Source organism: Phlebotomus papatasi, chromosome 5, assembly GCF_024763615.1.
Source record: "Phlebotomus papatasi isolate M1 chromosome 5, Ppap_2.1, whole genome shotgun sequence".
In the NCBI taxonomy this organism is placed as follows: domain Eukaryota; kingdom Metazoa; phylum Arthropoda; class Insecta; order Diptera; family Psychodidae; genus Phlebotomus; species Phlebotomus papatasi.
The window spans coordinates 1,639,592-1,661,241 of NC_077226.1; the positions used below are offsets into that span (position 1 = coordinate 1,639,592).

Sequence of the window (21,650 nt, forward strand, 5' to 3'; positions counted from 1 at the left end):
TCCACCAAGAAAAGCCATTTTCCAATGTCCCAATATCTTCTGGAGAATTTTCTCAGTTTCCCAAATCCATCGAAGGCTGGAAAATCTCACGAAAATTCGATTTAACTGAGAAGTTTGCAAAAGTTAAACTTTTGAAAGTTCCTCAATTTCTCTGATTTTCCACGAAGTTTTTCCAGGCATGAAAACAACCATTTTCCATTAAGAGAATTTTCTCAGCTTCACAGTTAATCTAAATCACCAAAAATCGATCAATAAAATGCTTAAAATCAAAATTGAAACTCAAACTAAATCCAAGGCTTTTCAGTACTTTTCCTTTCAATTGACTTTTCTGGGGCATTTCCACGACAACAAGCTACTTAGAAATGTTCAAGGGGATTTTCAGGAATCTTCTTCGCTTTCTAGTGGATTTACAATCATCAAAAACGGTTTTCAAATGGATTTTTGGTGAATTTTTGAAAGGAAAACCGTTTTTGAAAGTTCTACTGAAACAATCTTAACAGCGTTTTGATGGATTTTTCCGGGCATTTCCACCACGGAAAGCTTTGGTGGAATATTTAAGGGAATTTTTAGGAATTTCCTTAGCTTTCCAGTGAAACTTCAGTCATCAAAAACGGTTTTAAAATGGATTTTTTGTGAATTTTTGAACAGAAAAAGGCATTCTAGAAAATTTTTTCTCTTTAACTAAGTTTTGATTGGCTTTTCCGGGTATTTCCGCCAAAGGAAGGTCACTTGGTTGGTTAGAAAGGTTTTCAGGGAATTTTCCCAGCTTTCCAAAGAACCAACAATACCCAAAATCGGTATAAAAATGGATATTTGGTGAATTTTTGAATAAAAATAAGCATTCTTGAAAGTTTTTCAGATTCTTTAAGTTTTTATTGAGTTTTCCTGGCATTTCCACAAAGGAAAGGTCACTTGATTTCTTGAGAAGGATATCAGGGAACTTTCCCAGCTTTCCAGATCTGGAAAGAATGGGAAAATATGTGGAAAATTGAAGGACTGACGATATTTTGCGGAAGAAAATTCCTTAAATGATCTTTTAAATATTTCAAAAAGGTTTGATTGACTTTTCCGGACATTTCCGCCAAAGGATGATCAAATGAGGTGTTAGAAAGGTTTTCACGAAATTTTCTCTACTTTCCAAAGCACCAACAATCGTCAAAAACGGTTTTAAAATGGACTTTTTGTGAAATTTTTGAAGAGAAAACCGTTTTCGAGAATTCTTCTGAACAATCTTCACAGAGGTTTGATTGACTTTTCCGAGCATTTCCACCAAGGGAAGGTCATTTGATTTCTTGAGAAGCTTTTTAGGGGATTTTCCCAACTTTCCAGATCTGTGAGGAATGGGAAAATCGGCGGAAAATTGAAGGACTGACGATATTTCTCAGAAGAAAATTTCTTAAAAATGATCTTATGAATTTTTGACAAAGTTTTGATGGACTTTTCCGGGCATTTCCGCCAAAGGATGATCAAGTGAGGTGTTAGGAAGGTTTTTAGAGAATTTTCTCAGCTTTCCAAAGAACCAACAATCGTCCAAATAGGATTTAAATTGGATTTCTGGTAAATTTTTGAACAGAAAACCGTTTTTCAGAGTTCTATTGAAACAATCTTCATAGCGTTTCCATTGTCTTTTCCGGGCATTTCCTCCATGGAAAACTTTGACAGAATGTTTGAAATGAATCTTTAGGAATTTTCTCATCTTTCATTGGACCAAAAATCATCAGAAACGGTTTTAAAACGGATTTTTGGTGAATTTTTGAACGAAAAAAAGCATTCTTGAAAGTTCTTCATTTTCTTTGAGTGAAGTTTTGATTGACTTTTCCGGGCATTTCCACCAAGGGAAGGTCACTTGGTTTGTTCGAAAGATTTTCAGGGAATTTTCCGAGCTTTCCAGATCTAGAAAAATTGGGAAAATCGGTGGAAAATTGAAGGACTGACGATATTTCTCAGAAGAAAATTTCTTAAAAATGATCTTATGAATTTTTGACAAAGTTTTGATGGACTTTTCTGGGCATTTCCGCCAAAGGATGATCAATTGAGGTGTTAGAAAGTTTTTCAGAGAATTTTCCCAGCTTTCCAAAGAACCAAAAATCGTCCAAAAAGGATTTAAATAGGATTTTTGGTAAATTTTTGAAGAAAAAACCGTTTTTAAAAGTTCAATTGAAGAACCTTCATAGCGTTTTGATTGACTTTTCCGGACATTTCCACCAAGGAAAGGTTACTTAATGTATTGAATAGGTTTTCAGGGAATTTTCCCGGCTTTCCAGATCTGGAAAGAATGGGAAAATCGGTGGCAAAATAACTAAATTACAGTGATTTATAAGAAATATCTCGACTCTTTGAAATGCATCTCATGGTAGTTTTTTTTCTTAAGACTCCAATTGTCTCAATGTCTTAAGGAGATAAAATCTTACGATGAAATTGAGTGACAAGTTTATTCGTTTTTTTTTTTTTTTGGAGCTCTTTTTTTTTCTGGCGGCATCTTCAAGTGCCTCCTATTTCTTTTTCTTTTTGATTCTTGTGGCTGATTTCTGATCAAACCGCGGCTTTTGGGGGGCCCTTTCTCGGAGGGACTCTCACGGAGCCCGGGAAAAGTGCATTTGATTTTGTGGACAGAGGGATTCTGTTGCAGATGAAGGAGGCAAAAAAAAAATAAATAAAGGAGATGGCAAAGTCACTTTTTTTCTTGCCTCCTTCTTTGGTAATTTAATACATTTTTCTTTCATGATTATTTTCCTTGGAAGAAAAAGTAAGAAGAGCCGTCTGTTCATTCGTGTCAACTTATCAATTCCCCAAAGTCTCTCTCTCTCACCAAGAAGATGATGGTTGAGGTCGTCTCCTCATATTAATTTTTTTATTTTTTATTTTTTTTCCTTGCCTGTATTATTGAATTCCCTGCACAAAGGCCTCAATTCATCATCGCGACATTTGAGTTGACAGGACCCACCGCACCTGTTTAACGCACGGCGCTCCACAAAATGACTTCACATTCAATTCCCTCCAGAAAATTTCACGCATCATCCAGCCCATCAACTCTCCAGGTATCTTGCCGTCTACTCCTGGACAGCAAAACACCTCAAACACTAAAAAAAAAAAAAAATATTAAAGATACCTCTGACCTGCAATAACAGAAAACTGCATCATTTCCCCCAAAAGCTCACTGATCTGTCGTTTTCCCGCCCGTTTTCCCGTTCTTGACAAATCTGGGAAGCTTAGAAAAATTCTCTGAAAACCCTTTAAAATTGGAAATTCTCCTCAAGATCATTTAAGAACCCAATGAGCATTTATCGCTCTAAATGAGTACAGATGTCTGATATTTGTACGAAAATAATGGCGAAGATTTTACAAATCCGTCAGGAGAATTAGCAATTGTCGTAACTTCCTCATCACTAGAGCTGGCCAAAATATGCAAAAAAATCTTCGAAATATGCGATATAAAAATGATAAGATTAACAAATAAGAGACAAATAAGAGTATTTTGTAAAACTTTCACATAAAAACCTTTATCTATTGGAAATTTACTTTTTATTAGGATCTGATTCCAGTAATCATTTCACATATTTAATTTTCTAGAAAGAATTTTCGAGCAGCTTAATAGTAGTACCCTTTAAAAATGCACTATTTTATTGCTTAAAGCAATATTTTTCAAAAATATACAAAATGACAGCTGTAATAAACCTAGCAAGATAGCTTCAAAAAATCTTCAAATGCCTTTATCTCAGAACTTGTTGTCTAGATTAAGATTTTGGTTTTACTTAAAATAAATTTAGTATGTTTTTATTTTGAGATAAATAAATATAAGATAATAAGATAAATATAAAACCAGTCGACGGATTGAATACGATTTAAAAAGAAATTAAACAATGTCTGTTAATTTTGAAGTAGTTGAATACAACATTTAATAACTACCAATCTTATTTCAGTATTTGAAATTTAAAAATGTGCTTTTTTTAATTTTTCACTTCCTTTGTAAAATGTGACAAATGATATTTTACATTTTATGACATTTTTTTATGATCCAAATCTTTCCCTAATATAAGAAAGTGATACTTGAAGCTATCTATAAGTGTTGCCTGTGTTCCAGTACATTTGGGATTGATTTTAGAAATTATACGATTTTTTATAAAAATTTTACAGAATTAAACCAACAAACCTTCTGGATTGATTTTAGAAACTTGAGACTTAATTTTAGAAGCTTTAAAGGATTAATTATATAAACTTTTTCAGTTCGTTTTAGACACAGAACCCTTAAGCTTGTATTTTCACAGATTAATTTAGGAAAATGCACACACCTTAAGCATAAAATATACATCAAATCCCAAGTGCCTTAGCATGAACGACCTTAGTTGTGTGTAAAATAACACGCACAAACCAATTACAAAACGGTTTAAATTGCGTTTAAAAACACGAACAACCTAAACATAAAACGGTTCAGATTGTGCTTAAAATCACGCACAGCTTAATAGTAAAACAGTTGAGATTGCGCTTAAACTCACGCACAGCTCAATGATAAAACGGTTAATGCGCTTAAAATTACACAAAGTTCAATCATTAAACATTTAATACGCTTAAAATCACGCACAGCTCAATGATAAAACGGTTAATGCGCATAAAATTACACAAAGTTCAATCATTAAACATTTAATACGCTTAAAATCACGAACAGCTCAATGATAAAACGGTTAATGCGCATAAAATTACACAAAGTTCAATCATTAAACATTTAATACGCTTAAAATCACGCACAGCTCAATGATAAAACGGTTAAAATTGCGCTTAAAAAAGCGCAAGCGTGATTTTAAGCATATTGATCGTTTTATGATGGAGCTGTGCGTGATTTTAAGCGCATTAACCGGTTTCTGATTGAGCTGTGCGTGATTGAAAGTGTATTAATCGTTTAATGATTGAACTGTGCATGTTTTAAGCGCATTAACCGTTTTATGATTGAGCTGTGCGTGATTTTAAGCGTATTGATCGTTTTATCATTGAGCTGTGCGTGATTTTAAGCGCATTAACCGGTTTCTGATTGAGCTGTGCGTGATTGAAAGCGTATTAATCGTTTAATGATTGAACTGTGCATGTTTTAAGCGCAATCTTAACCATTTTACGTGTGTGTTGTGCGTATTTTTAAGCACATTCTTAACCGTTTTATGATTGAGCTGTGCGTATTTTCAAGCTTAATCTGAATCGTTTTATAATTGAGCTGTGCGTATTTTAAAGCGCTTTCAGAAAAAAATCGATCTAAGGATTTCTTGTTCTTTTAGAATATGATATACAGAAAATGTAATTGAACATCATTTCGTCCTTATACAATAACTTCAATTCATTCCTTCTATCAATTTTTTCAACGTCAAATTTTAAAGAAAAACATTTAAAATTATTTTACAGATAAAAAAATGGATATTAAAAAATCTTTAGTAAAATTATCAATGAGTTCTATCTAGTAAGATCAAATATTAAGCAACACTAGTACGCTTTTCTAACTCCTTTAGCAGCTTTTTAAATAATTGGAGAGGTAAATGATACTGTCCTCTCTGTAGGGTTCGAGCAGAAATAATTGAAACAGTAGGGGAAAGTGGTCTGCCTTTGAATGCGGCAGCCTTTGGACATTTATTTTTCTCCACCAAAATTTCTATTTTATTAATCGAAGTTATTAGAAAATAGTTTTTTTTTGGATAGATTATAGTTTAGAGTATAAGGGTTTTGCTTATACTCTATACGCCACTTTCCCCTAAAGAAGTTTACTTTCAAGTTGTTAAATATCCAAATTTTCTACAGATACAGAAATTACGCTTTAGAAATAAAGTGCGTAAAACAGTAGTTTTACATATGCATTTTGCAGATGAACTCATACATTCTTAAAAAATATTTAAAGAAAAAAAAAACGATTTTCGACCAAGAGTGTGGCCTTCGAATTTGTCAATGTGGATGATGTTAGCATCAAGTAGGGTAAAGAGATACCAAACTGGATTCCAATCTTTAAATGTTTTTTTTACAGCTATAGAAATTATATTGGTTTTCATTTTAAAAGAAAATTTTTTTTTAAACAAAATTCGGAAATATGCAGAAAAATATGCAAAAATGCAAATGTGCAAATAAACATGAAATATTTCAAAATATGCATTTTTAAATAGGGTTTATTAAAACCACAAAAGCCCAATTCGTGAAGATAAAGGGTCAAATAGGGCCTGAGAACGCTTAATAAAAACATGCAAATACATATTTTGGCCAGCTCTACTCATCACCTCATCAGCACTTCCTCTAATAACATGGAAATACACGTAATATACAAAAACTGTTGATGAAATGATGAGGAAGTTACGACAACTGCTGATCCTACTGACGAAATTTCATCTACAGTACCGTTCAAAATATTAAATACATCTAGTGCCATGGTGTAACGAACTAAGAAGGTGTGCTCACAACATGGCGGCTGGAGTATTGGGGTTTTTGAAATTGTAAAATTAACGGTCACTTCTGAAAAGCTGGTAAAACCCTCAGATTTCAATTCAATACGGTTGATTTTCCTTTCAAATTCAATAATTTATTCCAAGTAAGGCTTATGAATCCTCAATTTGTGAGTTTTTCCCTTTAAAACTTTACAATTTCCATAAAGAAGATTACCTGACAAATGGGGCACCGAATCCCCGCAACCCTTCACAAAAAAAAACATTACACACGCATCGGAATTCTAAATTTTCGCAATAGTGAAGGTTCTAGAACCTTTAAAACTACTTTTAAGAGCACAATTTACAACACAAAAACCCCAAAATCACTTCATTCTATCAGAAAAACAAAATGAAAACAAATGACAAAAAAAAACCTTGAAACTGAATAAAACTCTGAAAAGTCGAGAACGAGATTCGGATGAAAATATCCTAACGAAAACTGAAAGTAAGACCAGAAGGAAAATATCCAAACAAAAAGCGAAAACGAGATTCGAAAGGAAATATCTTAACGAAAGCCAAAAACTAAATCCAAATAAAAATATCTCAACGAAAGCCGAAAGGAAGATCAAATAGAAAATATCTAAAGGAAAACCAAAGACGAGATTCAAATGAAAATATCTATACAAAAATCGAAAACAAGATTCGAAAAAAAAATATCCGAAAGAAAATCGAAAATGCGATCCAGACGAACCCGAAAACGATTTTTTTTCCAATCGAAATCGAAAACTAAATGGAAATAAAAATATCCAAAGCAAAGTAATTTTGAAACAATAAAAAAATCTAATTATCCTTACATTATTAAATGTAATTTTCGAATTTTGATATAAATAATTACCAAAATCTGGATTAAAAAAATCGTTTCTGTTTTTAAATTTTTAAATTTTATCGTTTTTAACAGAATAAACTTTCGCTGTACGAAAGCTTCTGATCATGCCTTCATGAAGTTCTATAAAATTTTTAAAGTCGTAAAACCCAAATTACTGTCCTAACTTATCCAACAAAAATCCAGAAATTAGTTATAAAGCAGAAAAAATAGTTTTCCCGTTTTCCCCGGAAGGAAATTGGCCAAAAAACCTCTTCAAAGTTTACCTCTGATGCTTCTCCTGTAAAAGTATTGCTAAAAAAATTCAATAAAAATCCAATTTAAATCCGATTTTGATGATTTTGGGCTTCTTGCAGGGCCAATAGAGTTCTCTTGTAAGTGTTATAAGGAAGAAAAACACTTTTCCCCGAGAAGAAATTGGAGAAAAATCAATTGAAAGTTTCCTTTCTAAGTTTCTGGACAAGAAATTCATCCAAAAATCAATTTCTTATCCGTTTTTAATGATCCAAGAACCATTGGAAAGCTGAGAAAATTCTCTTGAATTCCCTGAATTTATCCTATACATCACAAGAACAGCTCTTGTTGGAAAATTTCGGGAAAAGTCCATTGAAACCCTCGTGAATATTATTAAAAAGATCTTTAAAGAACTTTCTTTCCTTTAGATTCGCGATATTTTCTCATTTTTCCATCGATTTTCATGTTCTTACCGGATTTGGAAAGCTCAGGAAATATCCTGAAAACCTTTCTAACACCTCAACTGACTTTTCCTTGAGGAAATTCTCGGAAAAGTCGATTGAAATTCTGAAAAAAATCATGGGGAACGTTATAAAACCGTTCTTTATTCATAAATTCGCCAAAAATCTGTTTTTGAACCATTTTTGATGATTTTTGATTTATGAGAAAGCTGAGAAAATTCCCTGAAAATCTTTCTAACTCCTTAACTGACTTTTTCTCTGAGGAAATACCCGGAAAAGTCAATTGAAATCCAGTGGAAATTTTCAAGAACGTTCAAAGACCGTTCCTTGTTCAAAAATTCGCCAAAAATTTATTTTTGGACCGTTTTTTCAAGATTTTTGGTTTATGAGAAAGCCGAGAAAATTCCCTAAAAACCTTTCTAACACCTCAAGTGACCTTTCCTTAGTGGAAATTCCCGGAAAAGTCCATTGAAGCCCTGTAGAAATTCTAAGAAATGTTCAAAAACCGTTTTTTGGTTCATTTTTGTTGATTTTTGTTTGTGGAAAAACTGAGAAAATTCTCTTGAATTTATCCTAGGCATCACTTATGAGGTTTTCTCTTTTCTTGTTGGAAAAGCCAGGGAAAAGGCCACTAAAACCCTCGTGAATATTATTACAAAGATCATTTAAGAACTTTCTTTCTTTTAGAACCGCGGCATTTTCTCATTTTTCCATCGATTTTCCCGTTCTTACCGGATTTGGAAAACTGGGAAAATTCCCTGAAAACCCTTCTAACAGCCCAACTGACTGAAAAACGTTGAAAGACCGTTTTTCTTTCTAAAAAATCATCAAAAGTCCGTTTTAAATTCGATTTTAATGATTGTAGGTCCAATGGAAAACTGGAAAAATCAATAAGTAGAACACTGATCCTTTTGGTTCACCTCTGTAAATTTCTCGAGGGGCATTTTTGAGTGCGCAATCCTTCTTTGAGGACATTCCCGAAAAGTTAATTAAAATCCAGAAAAAAATCCCGTAGAACGTTCAAATACCGTTCCTTGTTCAAAAATTCGCCAAAAATCTATTTTTCAACCGTTTTTGATGATTTTCGGTTTCCGCGAAAGCTGAGAAAATTCCCTGAAGCCCTTTCTAACACCCTAACTGACTTTTTCTTTGTGGAAATTCCCGGAAAAGTCTATTGAAATCCAGTGGAAATTTTCAAGAACGCTCAAAAACCGTTCCTTGTTCAAAAATTCGTCAAAAATCTGTTTCTGGACCGTTTTTGATGATTTTTGGTTTGTTGGAAAGCTGAAAAAATTCCCTGAAAATCCTGTAAAATCACCTGTGAAGTTTTCTTTGGTGGAAATATCAGGAAAAGTACTCAAGAATGGATTTTTGTTTAAAGTATTAAAAAATCTGTTTATTGACCGTTTTTGATGACTTTAATTTGTGGGAAAGCTGAGAAAATTCCATGTAAACCTTTGTAACACCTGAATTGACTGTTTCTTTGAGAAAATTCCCGGAAAAGTCGATTTAAATCCAGAAAAAATCCCGTAGAATATTCAAAAACCGGTCCTAGTTCAAAAATTCACCAAAAATCTGTTTTTAAACCGTTTTTTATGACTTTTGGTTTTTGGGAAAGCTTAGATAATTCCCTGTAAACCTTTCTAACTACCTGACTGACTTTTTCTTTGAGGAAATACCCGGAGAAGTCGATTGAAATCCAGTGAAAATTTTGAAGAACGTTATAAAACCGTTCTTTGTTCAAAAATTCGCCAAAAATCTATTTTCAGTCCGTTTTTGATGATTTTTGGTTTTTGGGAAAGTTTAGAAAATTCTCTGAAAATCTTTTTAACTCCTTGACTGACTTTTTCTTTAAGAAAATTCCCGAAAAGTCGATTGAAATCCAGTGAAAATTTTGAAGAACGTTCAAAGAGCGTTCTTTGTTCAAAAATTCGCCAAAAATCTGTTTTTGGTCCGTTTTTGATGATTTTTAGTCCATTGGAAAGCTTGAAAATTCTTTAAGTGTCTCATAAATCTTTTGTTGTGTAACTAACTTTTCTTTTGTGTTAATTATACTTAAAGAATGCTTGGTATCTTCATCTTTGCCATTAATCCGGAAAATATTGTGAAAATCTCCTGCAAAAGGCATCAAAGGACCTCAATGTGAAGTGATACAGTGAAAATTAGTAAATTGGAAAATTATTCAAAAAAGAGAAAAATATTTAAATAATATTTAGTGGGTGTTTTGTGACGCTGTTGTTGGACTAAATTCAAACTGATTGGAACCGGCCTTCATCATTCGTCCCGAGATGGGGCTGAAACCTTCTGGAAAATGCCGCACAAAGGTGAGAGAATTTTTCATGAACATGTGGCTTTTTCTCAGTGGTTTTTTTTTTATTTTCCGCGTGGGGAAAAATAGAGAATAGGAAAAGTGTTAGAGAGAAAAAAAAAAAAGAATTATTAGGAAGAAAATTCCTTAGAGTACTTTTCTGTGTGAGAAGAGGGATTTAGTTGCATTGGCGTGGAAAATCGCATGAAATTCATCAGGGAAATTCTACTATGGAGAGTCTCTCGATTTTCCCTTTTAACTCTCTCTCTCTCTTGCTCTTTCCTTCAGTGGAAAATTCACTGTTGAAAAAAAAAAAGAAACTACAAAAAGGGGTTGCGCCGCTTTCAACAACAAGAAAAAAAAAATTAAAACCCCTCGACTTTTCCCTCCTCGAAACTCAATTTTCCATGGCTCGCAAATTAAGTGGTGATTTTGATTAACATCACGCAGAGATTCTATATTCTTTTTTTTTATTTTTCTATCTTTTTTCCTTTTATACTTTTACAAAACTACATTTCTAATCCCCTAAATTAAATTTAGTTTAGCTCAAAAATCCAATAAAAATCCGTGAAGAATTAATTTTCGCGCGTTTTTCTCGCTTCTTCTGTATCAACCCAAAAAAAGAATACATAATTTTCCAATATACACTTGAAGCCAGAAGTGCCTAGAACATTTATTTATTTTTTTTTCTAATTCTGATTGATTGCTTTTTTCTCCTTTTCTTGTTACCAGGAAAAAAAAACACTTGACACTTAATGATTCAAGCAACAATCCCATGACCCTTGACCTCCCTCCTTTCCAATATTAATAACTTTCCCCCTTGGAAATTTTTCTCCATGAAAATAAAAAAATAAAAATTTAAATAGATTTTTCATGATTTCCCAAATAAAAAAAAAGAAAAACACTTGGGATTCAGCACTTTTCCATTCGGATTTTCATGGAGAAAAGCTTATTTCCAGCATTTCGATGCACTATTGGTAAAAATAGTCCGAAAAGCTCCTTTCCTGTTGCATGATATTTGTATAGAATTTTCTTGGCTTTCCAAATCCGGTGAGATCATCAAAATCGGATTGAAATTGGATTTTTGGTGAATTTTTGAGTGAAACCTTGCGCCAAAACTGAGGCTCAATGAGGAAGCTTCAAAGGGAAAATTTGAGGGTGCTTTTTGGACAATTTCCACAAAGAAAAGCTAATTTTCTATTGTATGATATATATAGAGAATTTTCTTGGCTTTCCAAATCCGTTTAGATCATCAAAATCGGATTAATATTGGATTTTTGGTGAATTTTTGAGTGAAACCTTGCGCCAAAACTGAGGCTCAATGAAGAAGCTTCAAAGAGAAATTATAAAGCTGCTTCTTGGACAATTTCCACAAAGAAAAGCTCTTTTTCTGTTAAATGATATTTGTAGAGAATTTTCTTAGCTTTCCAAATCCGTTGAGATCATCAAAATCGGATTGATATTGGATTTTTGATGAATTTTTGAGTGAAACCTTGCGCCAAAACTGAGGCTCAATGAAGAAACTTCAAAGGGAAAATTTGAAGGTGTTTCTTGGACAATTTCCACAAAGAAAAGCTCTTTTTCTGTTAAATGATATTTGTAGAGAATTTTCTTAGCTTTCCAAATCCGTCAAGATCATCAAAATCGGACTAAAATTGGATTTTTGGTGAATTTTTGAGTGAAACCTTGCACCAAAACAGAGTCTCAATGAAGAAGGTTCAAAGGGAAAGTTTGAAGGTGTTTCTTGGACAATTTCCCCAAAGAACAACTCTTTTCTGTTGCATTGTATTTGTAGAGAATTTTCTCAGCTTTCCAAATCCGTCAAGATTATCAAAATCGGACTAAAATTGGATTTTTGGTGAATTTTTTACTAAAATCTTGCGCCAAAAAAAAAGAGTCTCAAGAAAATTGAAATGGAAAATTTTGAAGGTGCATTTTGAGCAATTTTCCCCAAAATACCTCTTACGCTGTCTGAGAATATTTTGTACAGAATCTCCTTGGCTTTCTGAAAAGCCCTCAATCATTAAAATCGGTTGTGAAATGGATTTATGCCGAATTCTTTTCCCAAATGTCTCAAACATTCGAAGGATCGTGACTTGCTTAAAAAGAAGGAACCTTACCAAAGTTCAATGGACTTTTTGAGGCATTTCTGCCAAAAGACTCTGCAATAGTCTCTTTAATGGACTTCCAGGGAATTTTCTCAGCTTTTCGGATCAGTCAAAAGTTTAAAAATCAGATTTAAATTGGATTTTTAGTGAATTTTTCAGTGAAATATTGCAGAAGAGGTCTTGGGAAAATTTGGAGTGAATTCTGGGCAAATTCCTCGTAGGAAAAGCTTACCTTATTATTGATGATCCTTTTAGAGAATTTTCTCAGCTTTCCAAATCCGTTGAGATCATCAAAATCGGACTAAAATTGGATTTTTCATGAATTTTTGAGTAAAACCTTGCGGTAAAACAGAGTCTCAATGAAGAAGCTTCAAAGGAAAACTTTGAAGGTTCTTCTTGGTCAATTTCCACAAAGAAAAGCTCTTTTCCTGTTGCATAATATTTACAGAGAATTATTTTAGCTTTCGAAATCCGTTGAGAACATCAGAATCGGATCAAAAATGGATTTTTGGCGATTTTTGAGGCAAAAACCCTTGAGAAAAATCTTTATTACAGCTGCTAACAAGATAAAAGGTAGTGATAAGCCTGGATCAGCTTATTGTAGGTTAGATTCTTAATGTGAGCTAATTCGGAATGTATGCAAATTGACTTTAGAAATGAAGTTGGGGCACACCATTCAGTTATCACGAAAATTATCAAGGATTTAGATGGAGTGACAGAAAAGTGATATAGGGGAGATCGGGGAGATTTGGTACACTTTTTCATGTTTTGACTTTGAGACTTTAGCTTTCCAAATTCATTGTGATCATCAAAATTGGATTGAAATTTGGGTTATGATAGAATTTTGTTGGAAAGATTAATAGATATCTCAAGGAGCATTTATCACTATGAACGAGTAGACTTTACACATTTCTTCTATTAAAACCGCATAAAAAAGGTCCATATTCGGGTGAATGGGCAATTTTTACATTCAAAATATAACAATTATTTATTTAAGATATAATCACGTCATCCTGTACGGTAAAATTAATCGATTATGACTAAGTAAAATATAATCACTATAAAATAGCAATTTTATAACTACTGATCGCAGAATTGTCATTTCTTTTGCATTTTCATTTAAGACTTGTTTAAACATTTTCCTTAAATGAAAAATTATTTATCCCCAACGATTCAGTCAGATTTTCTGTGCCTTATTCTGCACTATTGGGTATGAGGATTTAATGCAACGACTGTTTTCCGTTAAAGGATACAATATTAGTGAATAGTATTTCATTCCCGACCTGAAATACCCAAGGGAAAACTAGGAAATTAAAGAAAATAAAATTAAATAATTTTATTGGCCTTTCTATCATTGATATCAATGTTTTGTGCATAATTTTACATTAAATTGGGTTAGCGCCATCAATTTTCTGAAATTTTCCACACCATAATATTCTTTTTGTTTCGATAAAATAAAATTAATATGCTATAACCTGAATAAATAAAAAAAAATATAGAAGAAAACACATCTTGACATATTTTTGTGATTATATTTACATTATGTCGTACATTTGTATTCACATTACAGATTCCTTTTAACAATATAATATTACTGCACAGTAAACACTTCAATTTTATGCTTTTTATGAAAGTTTTTTTGCATTCTAGGCACTGTTTCTGCAATTTAGTTTAACGTTAGAAGATTAGGAATCTGTCCAAATGTTTACAATTTGGCTACACTGCAATTAAATAAAGAAAATGTTAACTCTCACGAAGTATTAATTCACTATTTTTCCATCAATTACACTCATTTTTTCAAATTTGATCCCTTAGGGTAAGTGCTCATAATTTTGGACAGTTTCTAAATTTGGACACTTTGAGGGTAAAATTGGACACTAAAAATAAATTGATTAAAATGATGGATTTTTATTCCAATATTTGATGAAAAATGAATTCTATCTAAATATTTGTTCTTTTTGGAAGATTTTAACACTAAATACGTTAAAATTTGAATATGATTTGAGTTGAAATTGCTTTGTTGAAAATTCAGTGTGAGCAATTGCTTACGAGAAATATGACAGAACTTCGTGGCCTACTTCAGTCTTATTTAGTTTTGGTGAAGTACTAACAAAGTTTGTTCGCTGTTTTTGAGTGATATTATTGAATATTCATTGAATATTGTGTTGATTCACGTTACTGATGATTTGTACATTTGACCTGAAGTGAGATTTGCCTTGTGAATTATATTTTTCGTGTGAAAAATGGGAAATGTTTTAAGACATTCACCAGTGAGGTGATGATTCTTATTTTGGACAGGTGTTTTTCTCACGAAATTTCGTGAAATTTTAGCTTCTGTGATGACTAGGTTGGACAAATGCCTGGAGAAACAAAGGAGCATCATCTCTACGAAAGAGATGTAGCGAGAAATGCCTTGAAAGGCTCCCGGAAAGGTCAGGGAATGAGCGAATCCGCGCGTATTTCGATTACCGAAGTCAACTCACTTTAATGAATGATATGGAAAGTTTCCGGGCTTCTGTGACATTGTACGTTTCCCTTACATGAACAGGAAGAGGACTTGGTAAGATTGGTTCATCAAATGAAGAACAATGGGCATCCTGTTGAGGCGGATTAGCTGTCCAAATTTACAGCCAAGTTGGCCAAAATAAGAGTCAAATTCACCTCTACTTATCAATTCATTTTTAAACGTATTAAAACTAATTTTAATAAAAATAAGACGATAAATAGCTTGCTAAGTTTCTAAACAATCCTTCTGAAAAGAGAGTAAAAAAAAAAGTCAATTAGTATTGAAAATATCGCACTTCAAACTTGGAACTTCGATGCTTATATGCAGACTGTCCAAAATTATAAGCACTTCCCCTATTTCTATTTGAGCTCGACTCCAATGCAAACGTTGGTGCACTTCAAGACTTTAATTTATGTTCAACATCACTTTTTTCACAAATTTTCATTGTAATATGAATCTTTGCTTAGTAAACAAAGCAGAATTTGACAATCTGGTAGCGCCATACAAAAAGAATACAAGTTGCATATAACTTGTCTCCTTTACGTAACAAATGTAACTAAAAAAAAATATCAGAACGTGATGTTCATACAGTTTCCCACCATTATGTCAACATAACAGCGAGAATATGTTAGACTAATATACTTTCGATGTTTCTGACACAGTTTTATACATTTTCACTCAAAAATAGATTATATTATAACTTGTTTATGGATCTAAAAAAAATTTAGTCATAATTTTAAGGGAAAATACCAATGTATTAACCGAAATTTATCAAATAAAATGTATTACAGTGCCCTCTTCGTAATCCGGATGATTGGGAGACAATTTGACAGATGTCCGCTTCGTAATCCGGATGGATTTTTTGAATTTGTTCAACGTCTTGAAAATATAATACAAGGTTTTTTTCCGAGAATTAGAATAAAAGTTTTAAAGAAGTTTAAAAAGACAAAATTAGAGAATTCTATGCTATTATACTTCAATTATTGAATAAAAACATCACAGGATAGTTCATTTTCATTGCTGAGCACACATGCATACATAACCTCAAAATGATTTTAAAGGTAACTGTCGATAACTCGTCCGGATTACGCTGATCTGGATTAGAGAGCGGGCACTGTAAAATTAGACAAAAGTACAGTGGGACCTCGATACAGTCAACTAATTATTTCCAGGCCTGTTGGCTCTATCGGAGTCCGGAAAAATTAGTATAATTGAGAAATTTTGATAGAAAAATGTATTATTTTTTATCATGAAAACAGTGACGTTTCCATTTGGAGTAGCTAAAAATCTCCATTTGGAGCAGGTTTTGAATTACCTTAATTTACCCTAATTGAGAATCACGGAATCGAGAACTCATCCGGATTACGGCGATCCGGATTAGAAAGCGGGCACTGTATTTATATTAATAGAAAATAACTGATATTTTCTATACAATTTTTAGATAAGTTATTTTTCTGGTATCTAACGCATATAATTTTCAGTCAATATACTTTCATCATGTTCATACATTATATTGTTTAGAAATATCTCGATTACATTGAAAATACGTTGGTTACATTTGAGACATACATTATTTGGATATCAAATGCCGCTTGGGTACTTAGAAATCAATAATACTGTGCAACAGCCACAAATGGGATGGAAAATAATGAGTAGTTTCTTGTTCCTTGGTATGTCCTGAACATTTCTCCCGAAGAAACTTGTGGTCCATCACGTCAAGTTTTTGAGATATCTTAAGAAAAAGATCTTTAAGAAATTTTTTGAAATATTTAAAAATAAGTTGTTTATAATCAATAACGGTACATCCTAGGATGTTGGTATCAAAGGACAACTCAAGGATGTGTAGAGGAGGATTCAAGGACATTTTTCCTGGAAAATCGCATATCCCTATCCTTTCATTTTTTTAGATTTGCTTATAAAATTCTTTGCAGTTCTCAATTTTATGTGTAGGGGAGACCGGGGAGGTTTGGGACAGGGATAGCGTGAGACAAGGCGATTCTTTCATTATTTTTTTTTTATATAAATGGGATTTAACCACTACGCAATCGTAGGCAATATTAAGATGTATCTTGACTAAAAGAATGGATATCCTCAGTTTCATTGTTATAATTCTATGAACATTTTTTAAAAACTTGATAAAAATCGTATATTTTGACGTCTCAGTTTTCTTCTTTGTATTTTATATCAGCGATATAGGGTAAAGTGTGTAATTTGGAATTAGTGTTACAAGTTGGACAATTCGCCGGTACAAGTTGGACATGGCTTTCTTTCTTGATATATACAGTACAAAATTTGTTTTTAAGCACAAGGAACCAAATTATAAAACTAAAGCATTAAAAATATACAAATAAAAATGAAGTACTAAATTTATCAAGACAAAAAGCCCTGTCCAAATTGTACCATTGTCCAACTTGTACCACTTTACCCTATAATCAAAACTTTTTTACCTCATTAGGTAGCAGTGTAATCTGGGAACATATTTTTATAAAAGTTTCAGAGATTATACGCTCTTGTTTTTTACTTAAAGGTTTTAAGTAACAAAACTACACGCGGGGTTGTTTGGGACACTTGAAAGGGGATGAATGGGACGTTGATTTTCGACAAGATTGTCGGTGGCATGCAATTGTTTATTGTCAAAATGAAGAGTAATGCCCAGTTTCTACTGGAAATCTCCCTCTTGGGCAAAGTTTATCAGTTGGAGCACTTTTTTACAGATACAATTAAACCATCATTGTCTTGGGAATCAATAATTCCTTCTCAGAGCATATTCGATCTTTGCCCATTCTCGTTAAAAACTATTTTTTTCGAAAATTTCTCGAACAAGTTCTCCAGAAAAGGCAAGGTGAGAGCTATTTCAGAAAAATAATGAGAAAACAGGTACAATGCAGTTGTCGTAAACTCAAACAGGAATCCATCAATGAGTTCAAAACTAAGAGTAGCAAGAATATCTACTCGCCTGAGGAATTTGATAATCATGATTGCAATATTTAGAATAAAAAAAAAGAAAAGAAAGGTAGATGGAAAATAAGAAGAAAATACTTTAAATAATTGATTGACAATAAATGACTCTACTGTACAAATAAAATTGATATTAATTTCTAAGTGTAAATAAAATATGAAACATTTTTATTTCTATCAGAAATATTTTAAATCTGGTATTTAAAATTAATTAACGTGCTCCAATAATGCAAATTATGCGAGAAAAAATGCGTCCCAAACATCCCTTTTTGCGTCCCATACTGCCCCATATCGGGGAAGGTTTGGGACAAAGCGACAAGTAAAATGTTTTATCTTCTCCAAGAAAAGTCAGTTGTTTTCCGAGTTCTATCGAGTAACTTTTATAAAGTCAATACCCATAAGTATCCTTTAGACCACATAAAATTATAATACACTAATATCGTGGTTTTTTTTTGGAATAGTGTCTCAAAGTCAAAACATGAAAAAGTGTACCAAATCTCCCCGGTCTCCCCTATATCACTTTTCTGTCACTCCATCTAAATCCTTGATAATTTTCGTGATAACTGAATGGTGTGCCCCAACTTCATTTCTAAAGCCAATTTGCATACATTCCGAATTAGCTCACATTAAGAATCTAACCTACAATAAGCTGATCCAGGCTTATCACTACCTTTTATCTTGTTAGCAGCTGTAATAAAGATTTTTCTCAAGGGTTTTTGCCTCAAAAATCGCCAAAAATCCATTTTTGATCCGATTCTGATGTTCTCAACGGATTTCGAAAGCTAAAATAATTCTCTGTAAATATTATGCAACAGGAAAAGAGCTTTTCTTTGTGGAAATTGACCAAGAAGCACCTTCAAAGTTTCCCTTTGGAGCTTCTTCATTCAGACTCTGATTTGGCGCAAGGTTTTACTCCAAAAATTCATGAAAAATCCAATTTTAGTCCGATTTTGATGATTTTGATGGATTTGGAAAGCCGAAAATATTCTCTAAAAGGATCATCAATAATAAGGTAAGCTTTTCCTACGAGGAATTTGCCCAAAATTCACTACAAATTTTCCCAAGACCTCTTCTGCAATATTTCACTGAAAAATTCACTAAAAATCCAATTTCAATCTGATTTTTAAACTTTTGACTGATCCGGAAAGCTGAGAAAATTCCCTGGAAGTCCATTAAAGAGACTATTGCAGAGTCTTTTGGCAGAAATGCCTCAAAAAGTCCATTGAACTTTGGTAAGGTGTTCCTTCTTTTTAAGCAAGTCACGATCCTTCGAATGTTTGAGACATTTGGGAAAAGAATTCGGCATAAATCCATTTCACAACCGATTTTAATGATTGAGGGCTTTTCGGAAAGCCACGGAGATTCTGTACCAAATATTCTCAGACAGCGTAAGAGGTATTTTGGGGAAAATTGCTCAAAATGCACCTTCAAAATTTTCCATGTCAATTTTCTTGAGACTTTTTTTTTTGGCGCAAGATTTTAATCAAAAATTCACCAGGAACCCAATTTTAGTCCGATTTTGATAATCTTGACGGATTTGGAAAGCTGAGAAAATTCTCTACAAATACAATGCAACAGAAAAGAGTTGTTCTTTGTGGAAATTGTCCAAGAAACACCTTCAAACTTTCCCTTTGAAGGTTCTTCACTGAGACTCTGTTTTGGCGCAAGGTTTCACTCAAAAATTCACCAAAAAATCCAATATCAATCCGATTTTGATGATCTAAACGGATTTGGAAAGCTAAGAAAATTCTCTACAAATATCATTTAACAGAAAAAGAGCTTTTCTTTGTGGAAATTGTCCAAAAACCACCCTCAAATTTTCCCTTTGAAGCTTCCTCATTGAGACTCTGTTTTGCCGCAAGGTTTTAGTAAAAAATTCACCAAAAATCCAATTTTAGTCCGATTTTGATGATCTCACCGGATTTGGAAAGCTAAGAAAATTCTCTAAAAGAATCTTCAATAGGAATAATCGCCAGAAATTGGATGTTAGTCTGATATTGATGATTTCGATGGATTTGGAAATGTGATAGTTTTTTAAAAAAGTACAATAAGGAAAAAATAGCTTTTCTTCTGAGGAAAATTTGTATGAAAATTGTTCAAAGGACTGAGAGAGTATTTTTTTTGGCTCAATTGTTTTCTCTCCTTGCGTCACAATTCAATTAATGATGTCATTGTGTGTTTTTCTTGTCGTCTGTCGATGTCAATGACGATGTTAGATTGTTCTTGAGGGTGAATACATAATGTTGAGGCTGTTTTTCCCGCTCTCTCACCCTGTCAACGACTGTTGATGACAATTGCGCCAAAAAAAAAAAGGAAAAAGGGGTGGAAAGGGGGTGAAAACATAATTATGAGTTGGTGATTGATATTAATAATTGGCTGTGAAGTGGGAAATGCTTTAATATTGCTCTCAAGAGAGGACACAATGAGGCAAAATGATATTTTTGCGCATTGTACAAATAATGTTGAACATAAAATTAGCCCGATCATCTTGACAGTTGACAAATATAGAAATAAAAGAGGAAAGAATAACATTTAGGCAAAAAAAAAAACAAGGAAAAATTGTTAAAGGGATGCTGAAGAGTCGACAGAGAAGGCCCTTTTTCCAAGGGGTGAAAGTGCACAAGAGGAGGCGACCCTTCCATTTGAAATAATAAACATTGGCACGGATACATCTAGCCCCGACAAAAATTTCTCTCTTCAATCTTTCAGGGCCTTAAACATACCCAACATGACACTCTATTGTACTATTTTGGCAACATATTAATGACATAAATGACGATATTTTGTAATTTATTGTCTGTCACTTTGTAACATTGAATCCTTTCACTTTTGTTGTCCGGGGAAAAATCCCTCTCTCAAGTGGATGAATCACTTTTCCTTCAATTGAAAAATCATACAAGGGGGATCATACAACAAAATAATCAATATTTAGACCTCTAAATTATACAAAAAAAAAAACATGATCAAATAGCTCAAAAAGCAAAATGAGAAAAATTCCAATAAAAACGAAAAGAAAAACTATTTTTCATCCTTTAAATAAAAATAACCATCTAAGTGGGGCGGACCCTATTGGTATTGATATAAATAAATAAATAATAATATTATTATTAAAATAATTCTAGACAATTTCATCTTCTTTCAAAATCCGTTGAGATCATCAAAATCGGACTAAAATTGGATTTTTGGTGAATTTTTTACTAAAACCTTGCGCCAAAACAGAGTCTCAATGAAGAAGCTTCAAAGGGAAAATTTGAGGGTGCTTTTTGGACAATTTCCGCAAAGAAAAGCTCTTTTTCTGTTAAATGATATTTGTAGAGAATTTTCTTAGCTTTCCAAATCCGTTTAGATCATCAAAATCGGATTGAAATTGGGTTCCTGGTGAACATTTGAGTAAAACCTTGCGCCAAAACTGAGGCTCAATGAAGAAACTTCAAAGAGAAACTCAATAGGTGCTTTTTTGTCAATTTCCACAAAGAAAAGCTCTTTTTCTGTTAAATGATATTTGTAGAGAATTTTCTTAGCTTTCCAAATCCGTTTAGATCATCAAAATCGGACTAAAATTGGATTTTTGGTGAATTTTTGAGTGAAACCTTGCGCCAAAACTGATTCTCAATGAAGAACCTTCAAAGGGAAAGTTTGAAGGTGTTTCTTGGACAATTTCCACAAAGAACAACTCTTTTCTGTTGCATTGTATTTGTAGAGAATTTTCTCAGCTTTCCAAATCCGTCAAGATTATCAAAATCGGACTAAAATTGGATTTTTGGTGAATTTTTGACTAAAATCTTGCGCCCGAAAAAAAAAGTCTC

At 32.8% G+C, this 21,650-nt stretch overlaps 1 protein-coding gene across 1 annotated transcript in view; it reads left to right on the forward strand.

Moving 5' to 3' along the window:
• LOC129808766 (paired box protein Pax-6-like) overlaps nt 1-21,650 on the forward strand; it is an 83,941-nt gene that overhangs the window by 12,568 nt on the left and 49,723 nt on the right. The window contains exon 2 of the mRNA XM_055858605.1: nt 10,026-10,288. Within this exon, the coding sequence (XP_055714580.1) occupies nt 10,276-10,288 (13 nt within the window). The 5' untranslated portion in view covers nt 10,026-10,275. The remainder of the gene's footprint in view (nt 1-10,025; nt 10,289-21,650) is intronic.